Consider the following 21,542-nt stretch of genomic DNA (forward strand, 5'->3'; position numbering starts at 1 on the left):
TCAACCTTCCGTATCTGACCTCCAAGACCTTCCCTTCACCTAAGCACCTCGAGAGCCAATAAAAACATCCTCCGTAACTCGAGTAGAAGTAAAGAGGGAGGGTGGGCAGTAAATATATATGTAAAAGTATAAAGTATATGTAATAGGATTTTGAAAGTTTTATTATTAGAAGGTCAAGTTAAACGGATGGGCAGTTAAAATATAAGTAAAAAGTATAAGTTGCGGTAACATTTTTCTTGGAGGTTTATATTTTTCAAAGGCCAATTTTAAACGGATTAGCAGTATAAGTATGAGTATAAAGTATCATTTCCTGAAAGGTTTACAGGTTTGAAGGCCAGGTTTAAGCGGATAAGTATAAAGTATAAAGTAAGATTTTTGTGTAAGGTTTTATATTTTTCGAAGGACAAGTTGAAAGCGAGGCGACTTTTATCAAGAGTCGACATCGGGATGGGTAAGGGAGGAGGGTCAACTCTTGCCGTCTCTCACCTAAGATAGTCCTTAATACCAGTAAATAAGGAAGGATTTTGGAGGATAAACGATTATAAGACAAAATGAGAGGTTATCAAGGTTCTACTCAGCTCAGTAAAGGAATCTAAACCATCGGGAGGGTGAAGGAATGAAGGAAAGTCGTATCTCTCATAAGACTGTCCTTGATAACAGTACATTCGAGAGGGGTCTTGAAGCGAAAACAGTTATAAGACGAAAGCAAGCGTTATCAAGGTTGTTCTTAGCTCTTGTTCGATCGTCAGTGGAGAACGTAAAGGAATTTAAGCACTGAGAGGGGGAAGGAAGGAAGGTCGTCTCTCTCTCACATAAAACTGACAGAAAACAGTACATAGGGAAGCATCTTGAAGAGAAAACGATTATACAACGACCAAAAACGTTATTAAGGTTGTTCTTAGCTCTTGTTCGATCGTCAATAGAGAACGTAAAGGAATTCAAGCACTGAGAGGGGGAAGGAAGGAAGGTCGTCTCTCTCTCACATAAAACTGACAGAAAACAGTAGACAGGGAAGCATCTTGAAGGGAAAACGATTATACGGCGACCAAAAACGCTATCAAGGTTGTTTTTAGCTCTCGATCGTCAGTGAAGAACGTAAAGAAATTCGAATTTACTTAAACGGAAGATGAAATGTAAAAGAATTTAAAGTTACTGAAATAAAAGTTTAAAAAAATGACAGAGTAATCGAGATGAAATTTTCCTAGTCAGCCGTTTTCCTCTGCTCATTTTATTAACTCCGAGTGCAAAGGTCATACGTTCACAGGCGCCATGTGACCTTTAGGAGAGCGCGAGAGGTCAGGTCACGCCGCCCGTGATTGGTGTGAAGCAAATGGTGAAGCGTCTCATTACGGGCGCGCTGATTGGCTCATTACCACTCTCGCTGTGTTGCAATTGGCTGTTACCTTTCGAGTCTGTTCTTTGTTCTTTTCTGGTCTGTGTCTGTCTGTTTGTAGGTCATTAAGTCTGTCCGAGCGTCGATGCGTTAGTCAGTCTGTCTGTCTGTCTGTCTGTCTGTTCTTTCTTCTATTGTTTCATTCGTCTGTGTGTGTGTGTGTCTGTCTTTCTGTCTACCTGTCTGTGGGTCTGTCTGTTCTGTTTTTCCTGTTCGCTAATCCTGGTCACACACTCAGTCATGGTATGATTATAAAGTACAACTAAGCATCACTAACTACGCCCACTTATATGGTAATGATAATGATAATAATAATAATAACAATAATGATAACAACCACAACAGTAACAACGACACCAACAGTAACAACAACAACAACAACAACAGTAATAATAATAACTAGTAAATTAATGGACTAAACCCAATAAACACCTAATTATATGTATTTTTTTATTCATATTTCTTATTCGAATATATCTTTTATTTTTGATAACCGATAAATTCCTCAAGCACTGAAATTATTATTATTATTATTATACTTATTATCCCTTTCCTTCAGCTACTAATTGCGTGTGTATTATCTTTCCTATTACTTCTTTTTATCTTCCTACAGACTAATTAACTTCATCATACACTGGAAGAACTTGTATTATGGTCTATTCATTGCGTTTTTTTTTTTTTTTACTTATACATAAATATTTCTTTTACTTTACCATGATTTGTACTCTCGCGGTGGTGTGTGTGCGTGTGCGTTTGTGTGTGTGTGCGTGTGTGTTCCAGGTTTCCCCTATGAGTGCGTGAGTGTGTCTGTCTTTCCTATCACTATTCACACTCATCCACATCATCCATCCGACTCCACTAAACACTCATCCACCTATCCTATCCACATGCCTCACCCATCCACCTATCCCATCCATTTGCCTCCCACATCCCCCTATCTCCTCCGTCCATTCATTTCTCATCCACTCCCTGAATTACCCCTCCCTCTGTACCTGTACCCTTCCTGTAGTCACCTTGTCTTTTGCACCTATATATTAATTAAGGTGTTCTGTTTTCTTGTTTCAGTTAGGTTACGGAGATTGAAGAAGGTAAATTTGCATAGATAGTGATGGTTTTCTTGTTTTTTGTTCGTATTTTTACTTAGGGACAATGTATAAAAACTACATAGCTATTGAAGTAAGTAGGAAATAAATGTATGCAATGTAATGATAAGGTGTGTGTGTGTGTGTGTGTGTGTGTGTGTGTGTGTGTGTGTGTGTGTGTGTGTGTGTGTGTGTGTGTGTGTGTGTGTGTGTGTTTAAATAAATTTCTAATGACAGAGGGGTTTGTTTGTTTGTTTGTTTGTGTGTGTGTGTGTGTGTGTGTGTGTGTGTGTGTGTGTGTGTGTGTGTGTGTATGTATGTATGTATGTGGAGGACTCATCAATACAAGAGTTGTAATATATTCATTAAAAAAAACACGAAGATTTGAGGGAGAAGGGAAAGAAGGGGAAGGGATTTAAATGCATGGGGGGGGGGAGGGGGGAGGAATTCATAGCTACAGGGGGGTAAGGGGAGGGGAAGGGAGGGGAGGGGGGGCGATGATGGGGGCGATTGAAGGGGAGGGAGGGGGTGATTTTTTTTTTTTGGAGGGGGGAGATTTAAATGCCCTCCAGTCTGAAATTAGAAAATGCGTTAGGTATTGATTAAACATTTCCCTTTTCTCTTCGTTTAAGGCCTCGTACAAGGGGAGCAGCAGTCGGTCAGGATATTTTAATCAGTTGGGGTCAAACAGAGAAACGAAAAGTAAAAATAATAAAAATACCAATGCTCGACGATGCACAAAAGTAACCATGCCATATCCTTCTCTCTTTCTCTCTTTTACTCTCTCTTTCGCTCTCTCTCTCTCTCTCTCTCTCTCTCGCTCCTTTTGTTGCGTGATTTTAAAGTCACGATTTATATCAAAGAAAATATAAGGGCAGTCAAAACATTTCCTTTATCATATATATGCGTGTGAGACGATGCAGTTTAAACCTAAAAGGAACGTAAAAGTATAAGGGACACAACACCGTGCAGATAAGGGAACGGAAGGAGACGTTCACATACACACAGAAAACCAGAAAATCAAAAAGAAGAAGAACCAATACTCAAATAATAGTAGTAATAATAAAGGACACAAGGGGGGAGAAAAACCGTGTCTACAAGTATAATAATAGAAAAAAAAATAATATAACAAGGATCAACAAACATCATCATCTTTAGTTAGTTAGGAGGGAAAGAAAACAGGCGCGAGAAAGGGGGGAGGGGGAGGGGGGCGAGCGAGGGGGTGAACTCTGTGTACTTTCAAAAAACTTCTGAAATTAGAAAATAAAAAGTTAGTTCGACCTCTTACACTAAAGATTACAGGACAGATCTTTTAACCCAACGAGTGACTTTGAGAGCCGCTTCAGTGTGGGGGGCGGCACTGCACACGTCGGGCCCTCGTTGGGAAGCACCAGGCCCAGGGTTTATTAAAGTTCCTAAGGCCTTGTAAGAGTGCACAAAGCCTAAAAATCTTGCGGTGATAAAACTTGCTGTGATAAAACCGCCCCCAAAGATTTTTTCAACTGTGCGTGATGTCACCATGCCTAGGAGGATAAGAATGTGGCGCCCCTTGTTGAAGTGAGGCGAGCGAGACGCACAAGAAACTGCCTCCCCCTGTTGTTTCTGCACTTTTCCGAGGCATTTGTATGGAAATAAATCCACCATAATGCCCCAACGTGTTTGAATTTTAGTCTGAAAAGTTGTCTAAATAGTTGGTCGATGCAAAGCAAGTCATATCTCAAGATCAACCCTCATGTCGCTTCCCTCACTTCAGCAGGGAGCGCCACAATTATTTAGGAGCACCCGCAGCAACAGTGATAAACCCCGGCCCAGAAACCGCTACCACCAGACCGAGGGACCGACCAGCGCCACCCCACACATAAACACAGCTCCGAAAGTCCCCCATCACAAGTACTGCTTAAGAAATTGTTATTTAGCTTAATGCTTAATGACTGGACTAAAGTGGATGGTTTAACTTAGGATTATTTAGTGAACGGCATTAACGGAGGGGCAAAGAGGATGAGTGTTACATTTGTGGGCTTGGAGGGCTGTTGTGGTGGGTGCAGACGCTGGCCTTGTGTCTGACGCCCCGCCAAGCCCGGGAAGAATGGCCTATAGAGCGTTGGGTTATCTTCCTGCTACACGCGAGTCTTCGGTTGTCACATACTCAAGCCTTTAGCCTGACTGACCACCAAGCAGCTACTCGACTATGATAAACTGAGTGTGGAGTGAAAAGCATTGCGTCTTCGATTGTAGCGATTCGTTCCTATTGACTAACGATCATAATGTGCGTATTCTGTTGAGTGAATAATCTATACATGTTCAATTACAGCGACTTATTAATTCATGTTACCAACTCATAATGTGTAATTCTATTGAGTGAAAAGCAATACATTTTCCGTTTCAGTAAGTCATTCGTTCACGTTGACAAACCTATTACTAGAGCCATAATGTTTATTTTCTATAAGTGAAAGGTAAACACACGTCCAGTTGCAGCGATTCGTTCATACTGACAATACTGTTACTAAAAACATAATGTGTATATTTTAGAGTGACAAGCGAACACGTTTTTAATTCTGATTCTCGTTTTAGCTTCGGGGCGGTCAAGTTTTTCCTCTGTCATTATTTATGCAAATCTATTCAGTCTGCTTTAAATATATTGCCACTGACAAGAGGACATGCAACACATACTACACATGATATACATTTCCCTCGGCGGCTTTTGTGAATGAATATATGACGTTTAGACTTCGTGGCTGTCACTTTCGTTGTCTGTAATGACGGAGGCAAACCTGTTCAGTCTGCTATAATATATTGTTACTAACTAGATAGAGAAAACGAGAATAACAATACCTCTATGACTTGGTGACCTTAGTGAGTGTTATAACGTTGTAATATGACAAGACGTACTCATAACAACAGTCTCAGTGCATGACGCCGCTGTAACGTCTCATTAATGCTTAGTATGAAGACGTAAATAACCTGACTGTCCTGTAGAGAGTACGACTTTTCTTTATTCCTAAGCGTCGATGCATATAATGAAAGTTTTACAAATATTATAACATTCTCGCGTCTTCAGCGCCAGGAAACTGCAAGAAGTGAAAAAAAAACATAAATCAACGAAAACAGCTGTGCAATATGACAGCACTAGAAAATATAGCTTTTACTTATATATCAAAACGCAAATCCTTGTCATTCGCTTTACAAAAATCAAAATCTTTCGTTTCTTCGGCGCCTACATAATTGCAGGAGTAACATCTATCTATCAGTCTATCTATTATCGGTTAATATGAATAAGGTATAAAGATAAATCAATGAGTCGCTGTGACGTGAAAATATAAAGAATAACAATCTATAAATTTCTGGTAATAAACGGCGAAGCGTGTGTAGCTGAGGTGTGTTATGTGACTAATTATCGGGCCTGTGATGACCTGCCTTCCGCCTGGCTAGATACGTGTGTGTTTTCTGTTCACGGGTGACTTCACACACACACACACACACACACACACACACACACACACACACACACACACACACACACACACACACACACCAATACCTGTGGTAATTAACTCATTCGCACCTGCACTGTCACACGTCACAGCTCGGAATAACTAACTAACGCGAACCTTCCTAACGGTACATGACTCGTGGTTTTTCATATGTGGTAAATAAAGTCTTTGCTGTTGCTTTATATATATTATCGAGGGCCTAAGTTTCCTCATTATTTGTTTTGTATATAGCGTCGGAGGCCTAATTTCTGTTTTTTTTTTCCATCCTCATCTTCATCCTCATCATCATTATCCACAATTAGTCATATGCAGGACATATTTTCCTAATCATCTTCTACCTAGTTTTCTGTCTGATGCTATATAGTGTACACCATTTTGCCAGTAATTCCTCTCTTCATCTGGTTCTCTGTCTATTGTTAGTGCACTGAATCGTGCTCTTGTATACGTCACAATTTAATCTTTTCACCTGGTTCTATATCTACCGTCAATATAATCCACCTGGCTCCGGCAAAAGTTCTTATTTCATCTCTCCACCTGCTTCTCTGTCTGATGCTAGGGTACTCCACCTGGTTCTGTCTGCTCAGAGTTCTAATATAATTCTTGGGTTGCTATTCTGTTACTCTGGTCGCCCCTCTGCTGTTACTTCTATGCTTAATTTCACGATTATATATATTTTATGTATACTATTAAAACCCTAACCGCTGTTTCCGAAAAGTCTCGATCGATCATTATATGCAACACGCCTATCAGTGCGATGCAAATCAAACGTCACCGCCCGTATGAACACCCTCGATAGTTACTAATTGTCTGGGGAGTTCCGGCGCTCCATTGCTAGCCGTCAGTTCGTGGCCACAACTTTTGATTGACGATAAAATACACAAACTACGGTGACGAGCCAGTTATGAAACGTGGGGGCCGGTCCCTTAGGCTTTTTCATCATCATCGTCATCATCATCATCATCATCATCCTCAGTCGTTATTACTCTACTACAGGACAAAGGTCTTTCTCAATGTCTTCCACTTCTCTCTAACTCTCTATCTCTCCAACTGGTGTAAAGGGCCAGTAATGAAACGTGAGGGCTGAACCCGTAGATTTTTTCAGCATCATTCAATCATCATCATCACTATCATCCTTAGGGGTTCTTTACTTCACTACGGGACAAAAGCCTTTCACAACGTCTTTTACTGCTCTTTACCTCTCTACCTCTCTATCTGGTGTACTCGATCCTGCTCCGGCTCATGCTCTAATCTCATGCCTTCACCTGGTCCTCTTTCTGCCCTGACTTCTATAGTATCTCGGTTGCCACTCTGTTACTTTGGTTCCTCGTCTGTTATCAACAACTGTCTTTCATCATATAGAAGGTCGGTAGCTCATGTATCGTTCATAACTATTACATAAAAAAAACATCCTTGAAAAAACAATAATTTTCCCATATAAAAAAATCTAAACACATTAACTACTCACTAGTCACATTAAAAACTTTCTTAATATGTTGAAAAATTTCTAAACTCGTTTCTATTTTTGTGTTCAACGAGTCGGTCTTTAGTGTAATATTCATAACTAATTCTTGTAAAAAAAAACATCACTGAGAATATCTAACTTGCTAACATCAATTACTTTCTCATCGTAGTAACAAGTTAATAATCTTCTAAACAACTTTATAATTTGATCTAAGTTTGCCATCTCATTTTGACACTCATAACTATTTCTTGACCAAAAAATAACACTTCCTGAAAAATATAAGTGTTAGCACGTGTATACGCTTCACTTTGTAGGGTATTCATCATTTATCTTATTATCTAAAGACTCTCTACTAGACTCTACAACCTTGAATGACTCAACCCAAAGCGAGTCTCATAATAATAAAAATACAAAATAACTTTTCGTTTCCGGAGCAAAAGCATGAACGATATCCAGTCCTGCGACAACGGTCGACACGTTCATCTTATTCTCGGCGCAAACACCCGAGTAAGGGCTTTACCGACAACCTCGCGGGCTTCAATAATCAGGTCGCCGTCTACATTAAAAATATCAACTGAAAGGGTCAAGTGTATGTAAGAGTACAAAAGAGATGGAAGGGCTTTGGTATAACTTTCTCTATATGGTGTTCATTATTTATAGACATTAATACTTGAAAAATAAACTATAGATACTTAATGAGATCTGATTCTCTATAATATACTCCAAAACTATGAACTAAGGGGTAGGAGGAGTGTAAAGGGATCAAGAACTTTACCTCTTGCGGCGGGACGTCGAAAGAAACGGTTCGGAGGTCGACCTTCCTGTAGGAATCGATGCAAGGGACGACGAAGAAGATGCCGGGGCCCTTGGCACCGCCCTTCAGGAGGCGACCGAGGCGGAAGATGACGGCCCTCTCGTACTCCTGAACGACCTGAGGGGGGGGAAGAGGGGGGTTAGGGCGGTCACGGTGGTGGTGGTGGTAATCTCTCTCTCTCCCACTCTCTCTTTCTTTCTTTCTTTCTTTCTTTTGATGGTGGTGGTGATACTCTCTCTATTTACCTCTTTATCTCTTTATTTGTCTATCTGTTTACCTATCTATCTATCTAACAATCAATCCATCTCTCTCTTTCGCGTATATTGTTCAAGCCTGTTCTCTTATTCCTCCATCTATTTCCTAGTCAGCTTCGATCCTCATTCTGGCGTGATTCACAAAGCATCACACACTCCTCTCATCCCTCAGCCGTCCCTCCACGCTGACACCCACACCAATAGCATTCAGAATTATACACACACACACACACACACACACACACACACACACACACACACACACACACACACACACACACACACACACACACACACACACACGTATACATATGCCCAATTACTTACCTTGATCAGCCAATATAGATGCAGGTCCACTCACACTTACCTTTGATTAATGATGCTTGGGCCACTGAACTAAAGAATAACTGAAATGACACCTTACCTGATCTTCTTGCTAACTTTTTACTTATTTACAGAACCGCCATATTACTTGTCCACTTACCCAATGCTTGTCTACTTACCCACTACTGACACACTACCTGGCTACCTCTCTATCACACAGCTTCCCTTTATATCGTCACCCAATTCCATCTCTACCCATTTTCTTACCTGACAGAAAACCGTTAAACCTGTCCACCAAATACCACTTACCACAATCTACCTATCTCTCTACCTCAATCAAATGGCTTCCCTGTATAGTCACCAAATACCATCCGTGTCCATCTCCCTTACCTGTCACAAGTCCCATTCACCTGCCTATTAAATCCCACTTATTAAGGACGATTTACCTGTCCATCTATTTCCATGGTCATAGATTCAGCACCTCCTTCATTTACATACCACCTCCATCGACTTGAATCTCACTGAACAGATCCAGCTTCTCGCCCTCAATGTGTACCTCTGTTACTGTTCGTGTTTCTCCCTCCCTCTCAGCCACTTGACGTCACTTAATCAGATAATTTACCTCTATCAAACGGCTTTCTTCACCATATATCACCTGTACCTGTCTCCTGTATATTCCATCTTCTCATTCCTATTGTATCGCACTTATTAAGGACGATCTAACTGCCTACGTATTTCCATGGTAAGATATTCAGCACCTTCTTCATTTACATACCTCTCGCAGAACCCATCCAGCTCCTCCTCGCCCTCTCTCTATATATCTCTGTTCGTGTCTCTCTCACCCGCTCACTCCCCTTCCTCGTCCCTCCCACCTCCCCCGCCCACACAATGCAATTGGGTTCCGAGCGTGGCAATAGAGGTGCGGGTGCTCCTGTCACTTTTGAATGGCGTATGGAGCCGTGCCTGTCATACAATGCAATTAGCTGTTAATGATCTGAGCTAGGCTGTGTGTATATAGCGTCTGGTTTGGTCTGTCTTGCTAACTTTTTTTGGGATATCATTCTGTTTGTCTGTCTGTTGGTGTATCTGTCTCCTTATATGTCTCCTTACCTGTATAGCTGTCTCGATCAACCTGTCTCTATCTATCTATCTATCTATCTATGTCCATGTATCTATCTATCTATGACGGTAGCAGCCAATTACTCTGTCTATCTCCATCTATCTGTATATCAATCTATCTATATGTCTATCTACCTTTCTATCTATAAATCTAACAATCAATTAACTTCGTATACCATCAATAAATTCATGTCTATCAATTAATCTATCTTTCCCTCTATCTATGTCTCCGTCTATCTATCTCCTTCCCTCTTCCCCCTCACCACTCACACAGCCGCCGTTGCATCTGGTTAGCCTCAGCGCGGCGGGGAGGAGGAGGGGGGGGAGCAGCTGCCGCGTGGGCCCCGCCGTATAAATAGCCAATAACGCCGCCCTTGCATACGTCGCCGCCCCGGTAAACACGCGAGACAAAGGCGGCCAAGACACAATGCGGTGCCTCTAATCAACATTGTCGGGGACGAACACGAGACGCCCGCCTACACGAGGAAGAGGAGTAGGAGGAGGAGGAGGATTTGGAGATGGAGGAGGAGGAGGAGGAGGAGGAGGAGATGAAAGCTAAGTTAAGGGACAAGGATGTGGAGGATGGAATCTAGAGTGGAGGAAGAAGATGGAGGAGGACGAGAAGGAGGAGGAGGAGGAGGATATGGAGAAGGAAAATGAGAATGAAGATGAAGGATGAAGAGCCAAAGATGAAAAATAGGATGAAAAGAAAAAGGAAGAAAATGAGGAGAAGAATAAGATGAGAGGAGGAGGAAGAGAAAGAGGAGAAGGACAAGTAGGAGGAAAACAAGAGGAGGAACAGAAAGAGGAAAAAGAGGAAGAGGAAAAAGAGGAAGCAGGAACGAAAGCATAACCCGTATGTAAGAGGCTTAACTTATAAAAACCCAAGCTGTCAAAATATTTGTATGTTTTTATCAGCTTAAATAAAGAGGAGGAGGAGGAGGAGGAGGAAGAGGAGGAGGAGGAGGAGGAGGAGGAGAAAGAGTGTGGTCCGTGGTGGAATACAACTTTTTTTGTGTGTGTGGTGATTAAAGCACAACAACAACAACAACATCAACACCATCATCACCACCACCACCACCATCACCAGCACGACCATCACCAACAACAACAAGAGCTTTTTTTTAATGTTTTGTTTTCGCTGGTTGGTTCGTTATGCGTTGGTGTTTAATGGAGGAGGTGGTGGTGGTGGTGGTGGTGGAGTTGAAAGGGGTAATAACAGTAGTGGTGATGAGCAGAGCATAGTCCGTAGTGGTGGTGGTGGTGGTGGTGGTGGTGGTGGTGGTGATGGTGGTGGTGGTGATGGTGGTCATATGGTTGGTGAAAAGTGGAACAAAGTGGCGTGTGCGTGAGTGTGTGTGTGTGTGTGTGTGTGTGTGTGTGTGTGTGTGTGTGTGTGTGTGTGTGTGTGTGTGTGTGTGTGTGTGTGTGTGTGTGTGTGTGTGTGTGTGTGTGTGTTCACCTGTAATTGCCGTCACACCCGCCTCACGCCATCACCTTTACGCCCAACACAACAACACACACACAGCGCAACACTTCCAATTCTCTCTCTCTCTCTCTCTCTCTCTCTCTCTCTCTCTCTCTCTCATTTAATATCACGGGCTTATGCAACGTTTCAAAGCCTCTGTTCTCAGCCAATCGTCGTGTAATTGACGCCTTATGGTCATGTATTTTACTCGCTTTTTATTATTATTACTATTTTTTTTCTCGATTTTTATTATTATTATTATTATTTTCGCGTTCACAACCAACAATGGGGAAACTTTTCTAATACGTCTGGTTATATTGTCGTATATGGTACACACACACACACACACACACACAAACAAATACACACACATACACAACCCCCACAGCCTCCCTCTCCTACCCTCACACACACACACACACACGTACGCCATCAAACGAACTTATACATACATACACACATTCATACATACATAGAAATCCGTGTTAACTCGTGGTTAAACTCGTATTTCAATTTCACAGACACAAAATATCAAAACGGTTCGCGGCTGCCCGCCCAAAAAATAATATATAACAAAAATCATATGTATACAGTTTCACCAGGCCAGAAATTGATATAACGGTGCGTACTAATTGGCCCCCTTTTCCGCCCAATTACAATATTATTCGATTAATTTATTCGAGCCTTTGTCTGTGTGATTTTGGCTTTCAATCTTCGTGTCTCTCTATTTAGGATCCGAATCTCTTAGGCGGGAATGTGGAGTCTCGATCGTTGTCAAATAGGTGTGTTTGTGTGCGTGTGCGTGTCTGTGTGTGTGTGTGTGCGTGTGTGTGTGTGTGTGTGTGTGTGTGTGTGTGTGTGTGTGTGTGTGTGTGTGTGTGTGTGTGCGTGTGTGTGTTTAGGCGCGGCTGTAGCTATCAAAGGCCGGAACTTATTTTTGGAATATGTGTATGTGTGTGTGTGTGTGTGTGTGTGTGTGTGTGTGTGTGTGTGTCTCTCTCTCTCTCTCTCTCTCTCTCTCTCTCTCTCTCTCTCTCTCTCTCTCTCTCTCTCTCTCTCTCTCTCTCTCTCTCTCTCTCTCTCTCTCTCTCTCTCTCTCTCTCAAACACACATACCTGCCTCCCCCTCCCACACACACACAGACACACGTTTTTTTCTTCGCTCCGGTCGAAAATACGGCGGACGTTTGTAAACACTGACCGAAACCCAGCGAGAGAGCGCCCACCAGTCCGTCCGAGCCCCTTTGAACGGCGGGACGAAGCGGAGCGACACGCGTTATCTAAGCACCGAGCGATCGCTTTTGGGTAACCAGGTTAGAGCGGTAAACGGGTCACACTGCCGCCTGAGCTCTGCCCCATAAAAGAGAGGGAAGAAAAAGAGAGGGAGACAGAGGGAGAGGGAAGGAAAAACAGGTACAAATTTAACTCGAAAGGTAAGAAAAGAAGGGAAATTCAAGCTACGAGAAAGAAATTGTTTGTGTAGAAGAGATAACGAGACGACTGAGGATAGAGAGATAAAACAATAGATATAGATAGATAGATAGAGGGAAGAGGTAATTAGAAACAGGTATAAATTCAACTCGAGGCGAAAGAAATTGAGATAGACTGAACCTATGAGAAAGAAGTTGTTTGTGAAGAATAGATTACGAGACGACTGATGAGAAATAGATAGATGGAAAGATAGATAGATAGATAGACAGATAGATAGATAGACAAGGGGAGTGAGAGAATCTTTCCTTCCTTGCAGAGATCATCAACGACGGAAGAGAGAAAGAGAAGGAGAAGGAGAGAGAGAAGCTGAATCTGAAGACGCCCGGTTGGAAAAAGTAAATGAATTAAAGAGGGAGGAAAAAAGGCGTAAGAGAAAATCAAGAAAGTTAAAATGTCAAGGAAATGAGAAAGAAAGAAAAAGAGAAAATAAAATAAGAAATCAAGAAAAAAACGGTCCCGAAAAATGAAAGCGAGAGGAAAAAATGAGAAAAAGCTATTAAAAAGAAAAAAATGAGAGAGAGAGAGAGAGAGAGAGACTTCAAACATTTCTGTGATCTCTTAATTCCAGGGACTTTTCTAATACGCCTCTTTGTGAGTTCTCAGTCGGTCGGTTCTTACACTCTTATGCTTTGTCGGGCGGTTCTCTTACATTTCTTTTATCGGTTCTATCTCACTTTAACGGTTCTGTTATACTTTTCATCGTTTACTCTAGTATTTTTTTCTTCTATCGGTTCTATCAAGGTTCTCCATCGGTTCTATGACGCTTTTTTATCGTTTAGGTTAGTCACCCTTTTGTATCGGTTCTTAAGGGGTCGGTCTCTTGTAGGGAAGTCAAGCGCTGAGATCGTTGAGTCATGTGGTGGGAAGAGAGAGGAAGCGCCTACCTAAAGAGTCTAGCGAGAGAGCGAGCACCTGTTGACGGGAATAAGAGAAAAGAATTAAAAGGAAAAAGAGGAGATAAAAATGGTAAGGAAATGGATAATATTGAAAAGGAGAGAGAGAGAGAGAGAGAGAGAGAGAGAGAGAGAGAGAGAGAGAGAGAGAGAGAGGGTGAGAGAGAGAGAGAGAAAGTGAGTGAGCGAGTGAGTTAGCCTTTTGATCTTACATAATCGCTTTATGCCTGTTGTTGTTGTTGTTGTTGTTTTTGATAATAGAAGTGGTGGTGGTGGTGGTGTTGTTTTTATCCTTTGGAGTTGAGTGAGTGAGAGAATAAAAGTGTGTGTGTGTGTGTGTGTGTGTGTGTGTGTGTGTGTGTGTGTGTGTGTGTGTGTGTGTGTGTGTGTGTGTGTGTGTGTGTGTGTTTGTTTATGATGCCGTTGCCACCATCATCACCACCATCACTACCACCACCACCACCATCACCACCACCACCCCTCCCCTACATCTCCCTCAAACACCGCCGAATGCCCTTTTTTCTATCCTTTTTCTCCTCTCGTTTCTCGTATTTTTTTGTCTTTTTTACTCGTCTTTTATTTTTTTTCTCTTTTTATATTTCTTTCTCATCAAATCCATCACCAGTAAAACCACACCACCATTACCTCCCCTCATCACCACAAACACCATCAACACCTCCATCCCTTTACCAACACCAACCTCATCTACCCCCCTACCACCACCACCACCACCAAACTTGGACTCGGCTTCACTTCCCTCCCACAACTGTTTCTCATCGAAAGCCTCACCGACAGACAAACTTCCCTGAGTGTATGATTTCAACTTAGCGGCATCGGGAGTCATTTTTATTTCTCTCTCTCTCTCTCTCTCTCTCTCTCTCTCTCTCTCTCTCTCTCTCTCTCTCTCTCTCACACACACACACACACACATGAGCGGGCAGACTTCACGTTTCACGGTTCTCTGCCTTCCTCGTGAGTTGCGTGTATCTGAAGCGCTTCGGATAAAGTTTCGAAGCAATTTTTAGTGTCCCAATATGAGGGATGGAGGCAAAAGGAGAAGGATTCCACGCTGCTTCATCTGTCCCTCGGAATCGACATGAATGATACGCGTTTGTCAGAGGGAGTTATTTGTTATTTTCATCATCTTTTCCTCCTCCTCCTCCTCTTCTTCCCTGGTTTTTAACTTAATTGCTTCTCTTCATATTTTCAGTTTTCTGTTTTCTGTGATTTTATGTTCATTTCAGGTTTTCTCTCGTCTAGTTCTCTTTTTTTTTATCATGGGTTACTTTTTTAAATCTCTTCTGCTATCCATTAATGTTCTTTTTTTTGCCATTTCTCTTTCCTCTTTCCCATTTTCTTCTTTTTATCATGGGTTACTTTTTAAATCTCTTCTGCTATCCATTAATGTCTTTTTTTTTGCCATTTCTCTTTCCTCTCTTCCATTTTCCTCTTTTTATCATGGGTTGCTTTTTAAATCTCTTCTGCTATTCATTGTTAAGTCTTCGTTTGGCCATCTCTTATCTTCTCTCTCCCTTCCTTTCTTTCTTTTTCTCTCTCTTCTTCTCCTTTTAGCATCTCTCTATCATCCCCCTATTCCCTATTTCATCCTCATCCAATTACCCGTGTCTTCCCCTCCGTCAGTTCCCAGTCACTTAGTTGTCACATTTCCCTCTCTCCGCGTCCCTCCTTTCAGCCCTAACCTTTTGTTCTTAATTATTCACCCTTACTGTTCACTTGTCATCTTGTTTTTCCATCGCTCATTTCATTAACTTGTCATTCTTGTACTCCATCCCTGTCCCTCACTCCGTCATCTCCCCTTCCCGTCTTTTCATCACCCATTCTTTCTTTCTTATAGTTCATCCTTACTGCTCCCTTGTCATGTATTCTTTTTCCACCGCTCGTTTCAATAACATCATTCTTCTACTCCATCCCTGCCCCTCACTCCGTCATCTCCCCTTTCCATCTTTTCATCGCCCATTCTTTCTTTCTTATAGTTCATCCTTACTGTTCCCTTGTCATGTATTCTTTTTCCACCGCTCGTTTCAATAACATCATTCTTCTACTCCATCCCTGCCCCTCACTCCGTCATCTCTCTTCTCCGTTGTATTGTCATTTCCTTATTTAATCATTTCCCTTTAGTGTTCACTGTTTGGTATTTACTGTTCCCTTGTCACTCTTTTCCACCGCTTATTTCATTAACCTGTCATTCCTGTCCTCCATCCCTGTCCACCACTCCGTCTCCTGTCTCCATTTCACTGTCTTTTCATCATCATCCTTTCGTATATCCTTTTATTGTCCCCTGCTGTCCCTCTGTCACCGTACTTCACCGCTCATTTCATTAACTTTTCACTCCTGTCCTCCATCCCTGTCCCCCATTCCGTCTCCCGTCTCCATTTCACTGTCTTTTCATCATCATCCTTTCGTACATCCTTTTATTGTCCCCTGCTGTCCCTCTGTCATCGCACTTCACCGCTCATTTCATTAACTTTTCATTTGTACTCCATTCTCTTCCCTCACCTGCCTGTTCCTCTCCGCTGCCCTTCTTTCATTCCCACCTTTCTTCTTATTATTCACCCTCTTCCCCCCCGATCATTCACCCTTCACTTCATTATTACTTTTCCCTCTCTGTCCTCCACTCACCCACCTGCCTTTCCTTTCCCGTCCACTGCCCTCACGTTCTTGTCATCCTTCCCTTTCCCCCACTCAAACCCTCATTTGCCTTTCCCTTTCTGCTGGTTTCTTTCCATCCTTTTCTTTTTAAAATTCACCCTTCACTTCATTAATACTTTTCCCTCTCTACCTTCCACCCACTCACCTGCTTTTCCTTTTCCGTCCCTCCCTTTCCCTAACTCAAACCCTCATCTGCCTTTCCCTTTTCGCTGCTTTCTTTCCATTACTCTCCTTTTCTTCTTTTTATTCACCCTTCACTTCATTAACACTTTTCCCTCTCTGCCCTCCACCCACCCACCTGCCTTTCCTTTCCCGTCCTCTGCCCTCATTCCATCGTCCACTTTTCAGCGAGTGTTCCTTTTCACCGCCAGCGACAGAAGCTTTCCGCCAGAGAAGCCTGAATACACACGTCTCGTCATGACGCACGAAATTAATTAATTGTAAGTCCCGATACAAAAGGAATCGAGGCTTTTCAGGCAAAATCGGAAATTCAAATCGATCCTTCCGCCTTCACCTCCGTGGGCTAAAAAATATGTTTTGTGAAGAACGAAGGTAAAATATGCTACATGAAGAGAGAGAGAGAGAGAGAGAGAGAGAGAGAGAGAGCGCTATTAAAGGGGCCACATCAGTCCACAACACACCTAGCGACAGGCATTGCGTGCATGGGAGTGGGTGGCGAGTGAGTGCGGCTGCGTGTGCGCGTGTGCTGAGAGGGTTCCGCGCACACGCACACGCACACGCGCACACGCGCACACGCACACACGCACACATACACACACACGCACACAAAGCAACCACCTCCCCCAACACACACACACACACACACACACACACACACACACACACACACAGAGCCCTTCCCCCCCCCTCACCGACCCCCTCACAAAAACACATTAACATCACAAAGGAGATATAAAAACAACTGCGACGACAACAACAACAACAACAACAACAATAATAATGGTAATAATAATAATAATAAAAATAATAACAATAATAACAATAACCTTCTATCAGCGCGGCACATCCACTGAGAACTATTTAAACTTTCTAATTACCGCTCTCAGGGCTATTAAGCAATTAGTTCCCGGATAATCTATGATCGAGGCGGCTTTGTTATCTTGCATCAGGCAGGGAGGGAGGGGGGGGGTGACAGGAATAATAAAAAAGTAAATAAATAATGAAAACAGCAAAGGAAGTCATTATATCTAAATAACTAACCTCCTGAAGCAAGATAACTGCTCAGCCTCGTAATTTAGTTATTTTACGCATTTCTTTCTTTGGGTGGGAAGGCGGTGGATGACAGTAATAATAGTTAATAAGTAAATACAAATTCCTAAAGCAGTAAAGGGAGTCATCGTGTCTAAATACTGTCTTCCTAAAGTTAAATAAATATTCAACATCCTAATTTAGTTTCATGATATGTTTCTTAATTAATCCTTTCCTAGGGAGATTCAATTATACTCCTTTTTATCTCTTAATGAGTGCATTTGACGTACGAGGAAAGTGGGAGAGGAAGTATAAGAAGGGGAAGGGAGAATGATACGGTACAGACAAGTCATATGAAAGGAGACAAAGGAAGTGCTGGAAAGAAGTATGAAATGGATAGGTTATGAACACGTAATGGGAAAGCTATCAAAGTAAGGGAAATAGACGTCATGTAAAGGGAGAATGATACGGTACAGACAAGTCATATGAAAGGAGACAAAGGAAATGCTAGACAGAAGAATGAAATGGAATGGTTATGAACACGTAATGGGAAAGCTATCAACGTAAGGGACCAGAAAGGGGAATGAGAAGGTATGAGCATGTTGTAAGAATAGATGGAGAGGGACGGACATGAACGTGCAGTGTAGATGGGAAAGAACAAGGCACGGAGAGGTAAGAAAGGAGGTGCCAGAAAAGGGGAATGAAAGGGTTTAGGCACGCCATAGAAAAGGATGGTGATAAAATTGCACTGGAGAAGAAAACAGGACACGGAGAGGTATGAAAGGAAGGGTCCAAAAAGAAGAACTAAAACGGTTTGGACACATCGTGGGAAGGGACAAGAGAGGGAGGACATAAATACACAAAGGAGATGGGAGACAGCAGAACACGAAGAGGTATGGAGGGAGATGTAACAAGGGAGAATGAATAGACAATGGGAAGGGATGGAGAGAGTAATGGACATAACCGAGCGTACAATGAAGGCGGGAGAGAGCAAGACCACACTATCTGTTGACTTGGATGGCTCGGGTTATGAGGAGTGACTAACGAGAGAGATGAGGTTCAGAGCCGAGGCAGATGGAGAGGACCAGGCAGGCACAGCGACTCTATATGGACCTGAGTAGCGCCGTCAAGGGAAGGAAGATGATTAAGAAGAGGTGAATAAGAACGAAGCTTGTGAGACTAATATGAATAAGAATATGAAGGAAAAGGAAAAGGACGATAAAGAACATGAGCAAGAACAAGAACAAAAAGAAGATTAAGAAGAATAAGAAAAAGAATGGGATGAGTAAGTAGGAAAAGGAAAAGGAGAAGACAAAAAGAAGAGGAAGAAAATAAACAGGAACAGGAAGAAAAACAAAAAGGACAAAAAACAAAACAAAGAACGAGAAGTATAAGAACAAGAAGAAAAAAAAGGAAAAGAAAAATGAAAAAAAGACAAAACGAACAAGAAAAACACGAAAAACAAGAACAACAAGAACAAGAAGACGATTGAACAAAATTTAAAACACACACACACACACACACACACACACACACACACACACACACACACACACACACACACACACACACAGAAAGAAAACATTAACCTTACAAAACACTCTACTAACATATTAACATCAACCCAATCGCATCAACCCTCCACACCCATCCATAGACGCCTCGATTCGCCATAAGAGTCGCGGATTCCCTTTCCTTAGCATTAATCGACAGTTTTAAGGGATCGAGGCGCTTTTACGAGATCGTTTCCTGAGGTCACTGCGCCGAATATTCAAACGGCTAGGGAACGACGTCATTAGAGCCGTGAATACCTGTCTTTATTACCTGTCCTGACCCTTATGTCTGTCCGTCTATCTGCGTCCTAATGTTAGCTTTATTTATCTTATTTCTGTCTCTTCATCTCTCTTATCTCTTCATCTTCCTTATTATTTTTGTTTATCTCTCTCTCTCTCTCTCTCTCTCTCTCTCTCTCTCTCTCTCTCTCTCTCTCTCTCTCTCTCTCTCTCTCTCTCTCTCCTCCCTTAAGTTTCTCATCCTTATTCCCTCTTCCTCTCCCTTATGTTTCTATCTCTCTCTTCTTCCCTTACTCCATCTCCCATGTCTCTCTGTCTCTAACTTTCTCTCTTATTTCTCTTTCATCTCCCTTATGCCTCTGTCTCTCTCTACTTTTCTTATCTCCAGCTCCCTTGCATCTCTCCCTTATCTCTTCATCTCCCTTATGTTTCTCTCTATCTCTACTACGTCTCTCTCTCCCTTCTCTTACTCTCCCTTACGTCTTTGTCTCTCTTTGTCCTTCTCTCACTTTCACTTCTGTCTCTGTCGTGGGCGGAAAGGTCAGAAAGGGTCATGAGGTCACGGAAGGGTCAACGTGGAGGGTAAGGGTCAGTGGAGGAGGAGGAGGAGGAGGAGGAGGAGGAGGAGGAGGAGGAGCGTGTCAATATGGTGTGAAAAATATAACATAACGATGATGTAAGGAGATTAAGATAGAGTACCCTCGTTTTATTTTTATTTTCTCTCTCTCTCTCTCTCTCTCTCTCTCTCTCTCTCTCTCTCTCTCTCTCTCTCTCTCTCTCTCTCTCTCTCTCTCTCTCTCTCTCTCTCTCTCTCTCTCTCTCATACTTATATTTCATCATTTTCACCTTCTTTTCTCTGTTTCTCTCTCTCCCTTTCCTTTATTCTCTCCTAATTCTTGTTTTTCTTCATTTTCATCTTCCTATTTTCCTTTTTCTTACTCGTCTTTCCCTCATCCTATCTTTCATTCCCTCCCTATCTTTATTTTTTTCATTATCTGCATCACCTTTTTACTGCTACTACAACTACTACTACTACTACTACTACTACTACTACTACTACTACTACATCTCCTTGCCCTGTTCCCTCCTCACCTTTACTCACTTATTTATCAAGCGTCATGTATACCTAAAAATCCTGCAGAAATATTGGAAGTGGGTACGAAGGAGGGAGAGGAGGAGAGGCGAGGAAGGAGGGAGGGAGAGAAATGAGGGAGAGGACAAGGGAGGGAGAGAGAGAGGACAAGGGAGAGAGAAAGATTGTAAAGGTGGCAGAGAACAAAGGGAGGTATAGAACAGGAGAAGGGAGAGAATAAGGAGAGTAGAAGAGAAGGGAAGAAGAGATAGGGAGGAGGAAAGAAAGAAGGTGTGAAGGAAGGAATTAAAGAATGAGGGTGTGAAAGAAGGAAATAATGAATGAAGGAAGGAGGAAGGGAGGAAGGGATGGAAAGAATGCAGTAAGAAAATAAGGAAGAGAAAGATGAGGAAATGAAAAGAGGAAGGAAAGGAAAAGTGAAAGAAAGGAAAGAAAGAGGAAAGATAAGAAAAGAGAGAAAATGGAAAGAAAGGAAGGAAGGAAGGGAGAGGAAAAGAGAGGGAGGAAGGATAGAAGGAAGGAAGGAAGGAAGAAAGGAAGGAAGGAATGGAGAGAAAAAGAGAGGAAGGGAGAGAGGGAAGGAAGGAAGGGAGAGAAAACGAGAGGAAGGAAGGAGGGAAGGAAGGAGGGAAGGAAGGAAGAGAGAAAAAGAGAGGGAGGAAGGAGGGAAGGGAGAGAAACTGAATAAAGGAAGGAGAAAGTGATATAAGTGCAGGCGCGTGGGACGGAAGAATCGGATCAGCTTGATAGACGATCGAAGCTTAAGCATAACTAATGATCCCTTATCACAGGAGCATCCAATCTCACCCTGTCATGAGGGGTTAACTCTCTCTCTCTCTCTCTCTCTCTCTCTCTCTCTCTCTCTCTCTCTCTCTCTCTCTCTCTCTCTCTCTCTCTCTCTCTTACACATCAATTTAACACCTTTTTATTTTTATTCTTATTTTTCTCTTTCTTTTTTCTTTTTTTCTTTCTTTCTTTATCTTTCTA

The 21,542-nt window shown here is 42.2% G+C and overlaps 1 protein-coding gene and 1 long non-coding RNA gene across 8 annotated transcripts in view; one reads left to right on the forward strand and one right to left on the reverse strand.

Annotated features, from left to right (window-relative positions):
* The window catches only part of LOC127010289 (uncharacterized), a 5,691-nt gene extending 2,978 nt beyond the window's left edge, over positions 1-2,713 (forward strand). The window contains exons 1-2 of the long non-coding RNA XR_007763030.1: positions 1-720; positions 892-2,713. The exon at positions 1-720 is cut by the window's left edge and continues 2,978 nt beyond it. This is a non-coding gene — a long non-coding RNA (uncharacterized LOC127010289). The remainder of the gene's footprint in view (positions 721-891) is intronic.
* The window catches only part of LOC127010288 (mechanosensory protein 2-like), a 138,471-nt gene that overhangs the window by 33,159 nt on the left and 83,770 nt on the right, over positions 1-21,542 (reverse strand). For all 7 annotated transcript variants that reach the window (XM_050884151.1, XM_050884152.1, XM_050884147.1 and 4 more), the window contains exon 3: positions 8,204-8,359. In XM_050884151.1, the coding sequence (XP_050740108.1) occupies positions 8,204-8,359 (156 nt within the window). The remainder of the gene's footprint in view (positions 1-8,203; positions 8,360-21,542) is intronic.

The sequence above is a fragment of the Eriocheir sinensis genome, chromosome 43 (genome assembly GCF_024679095.1).
Source record: "Eriocheir sinensis breed Jianghai 21 chromosome 43, ASM2467909v1, whole genome shotgun sequence".
In the NCBI taxonomy this organism is placed as follows: Eukaryota; Metazoa; Arthropoda; class Malacostraca; order Decapoda; family Varunidae; genus Eriocheir; species Eriocheir sinensis.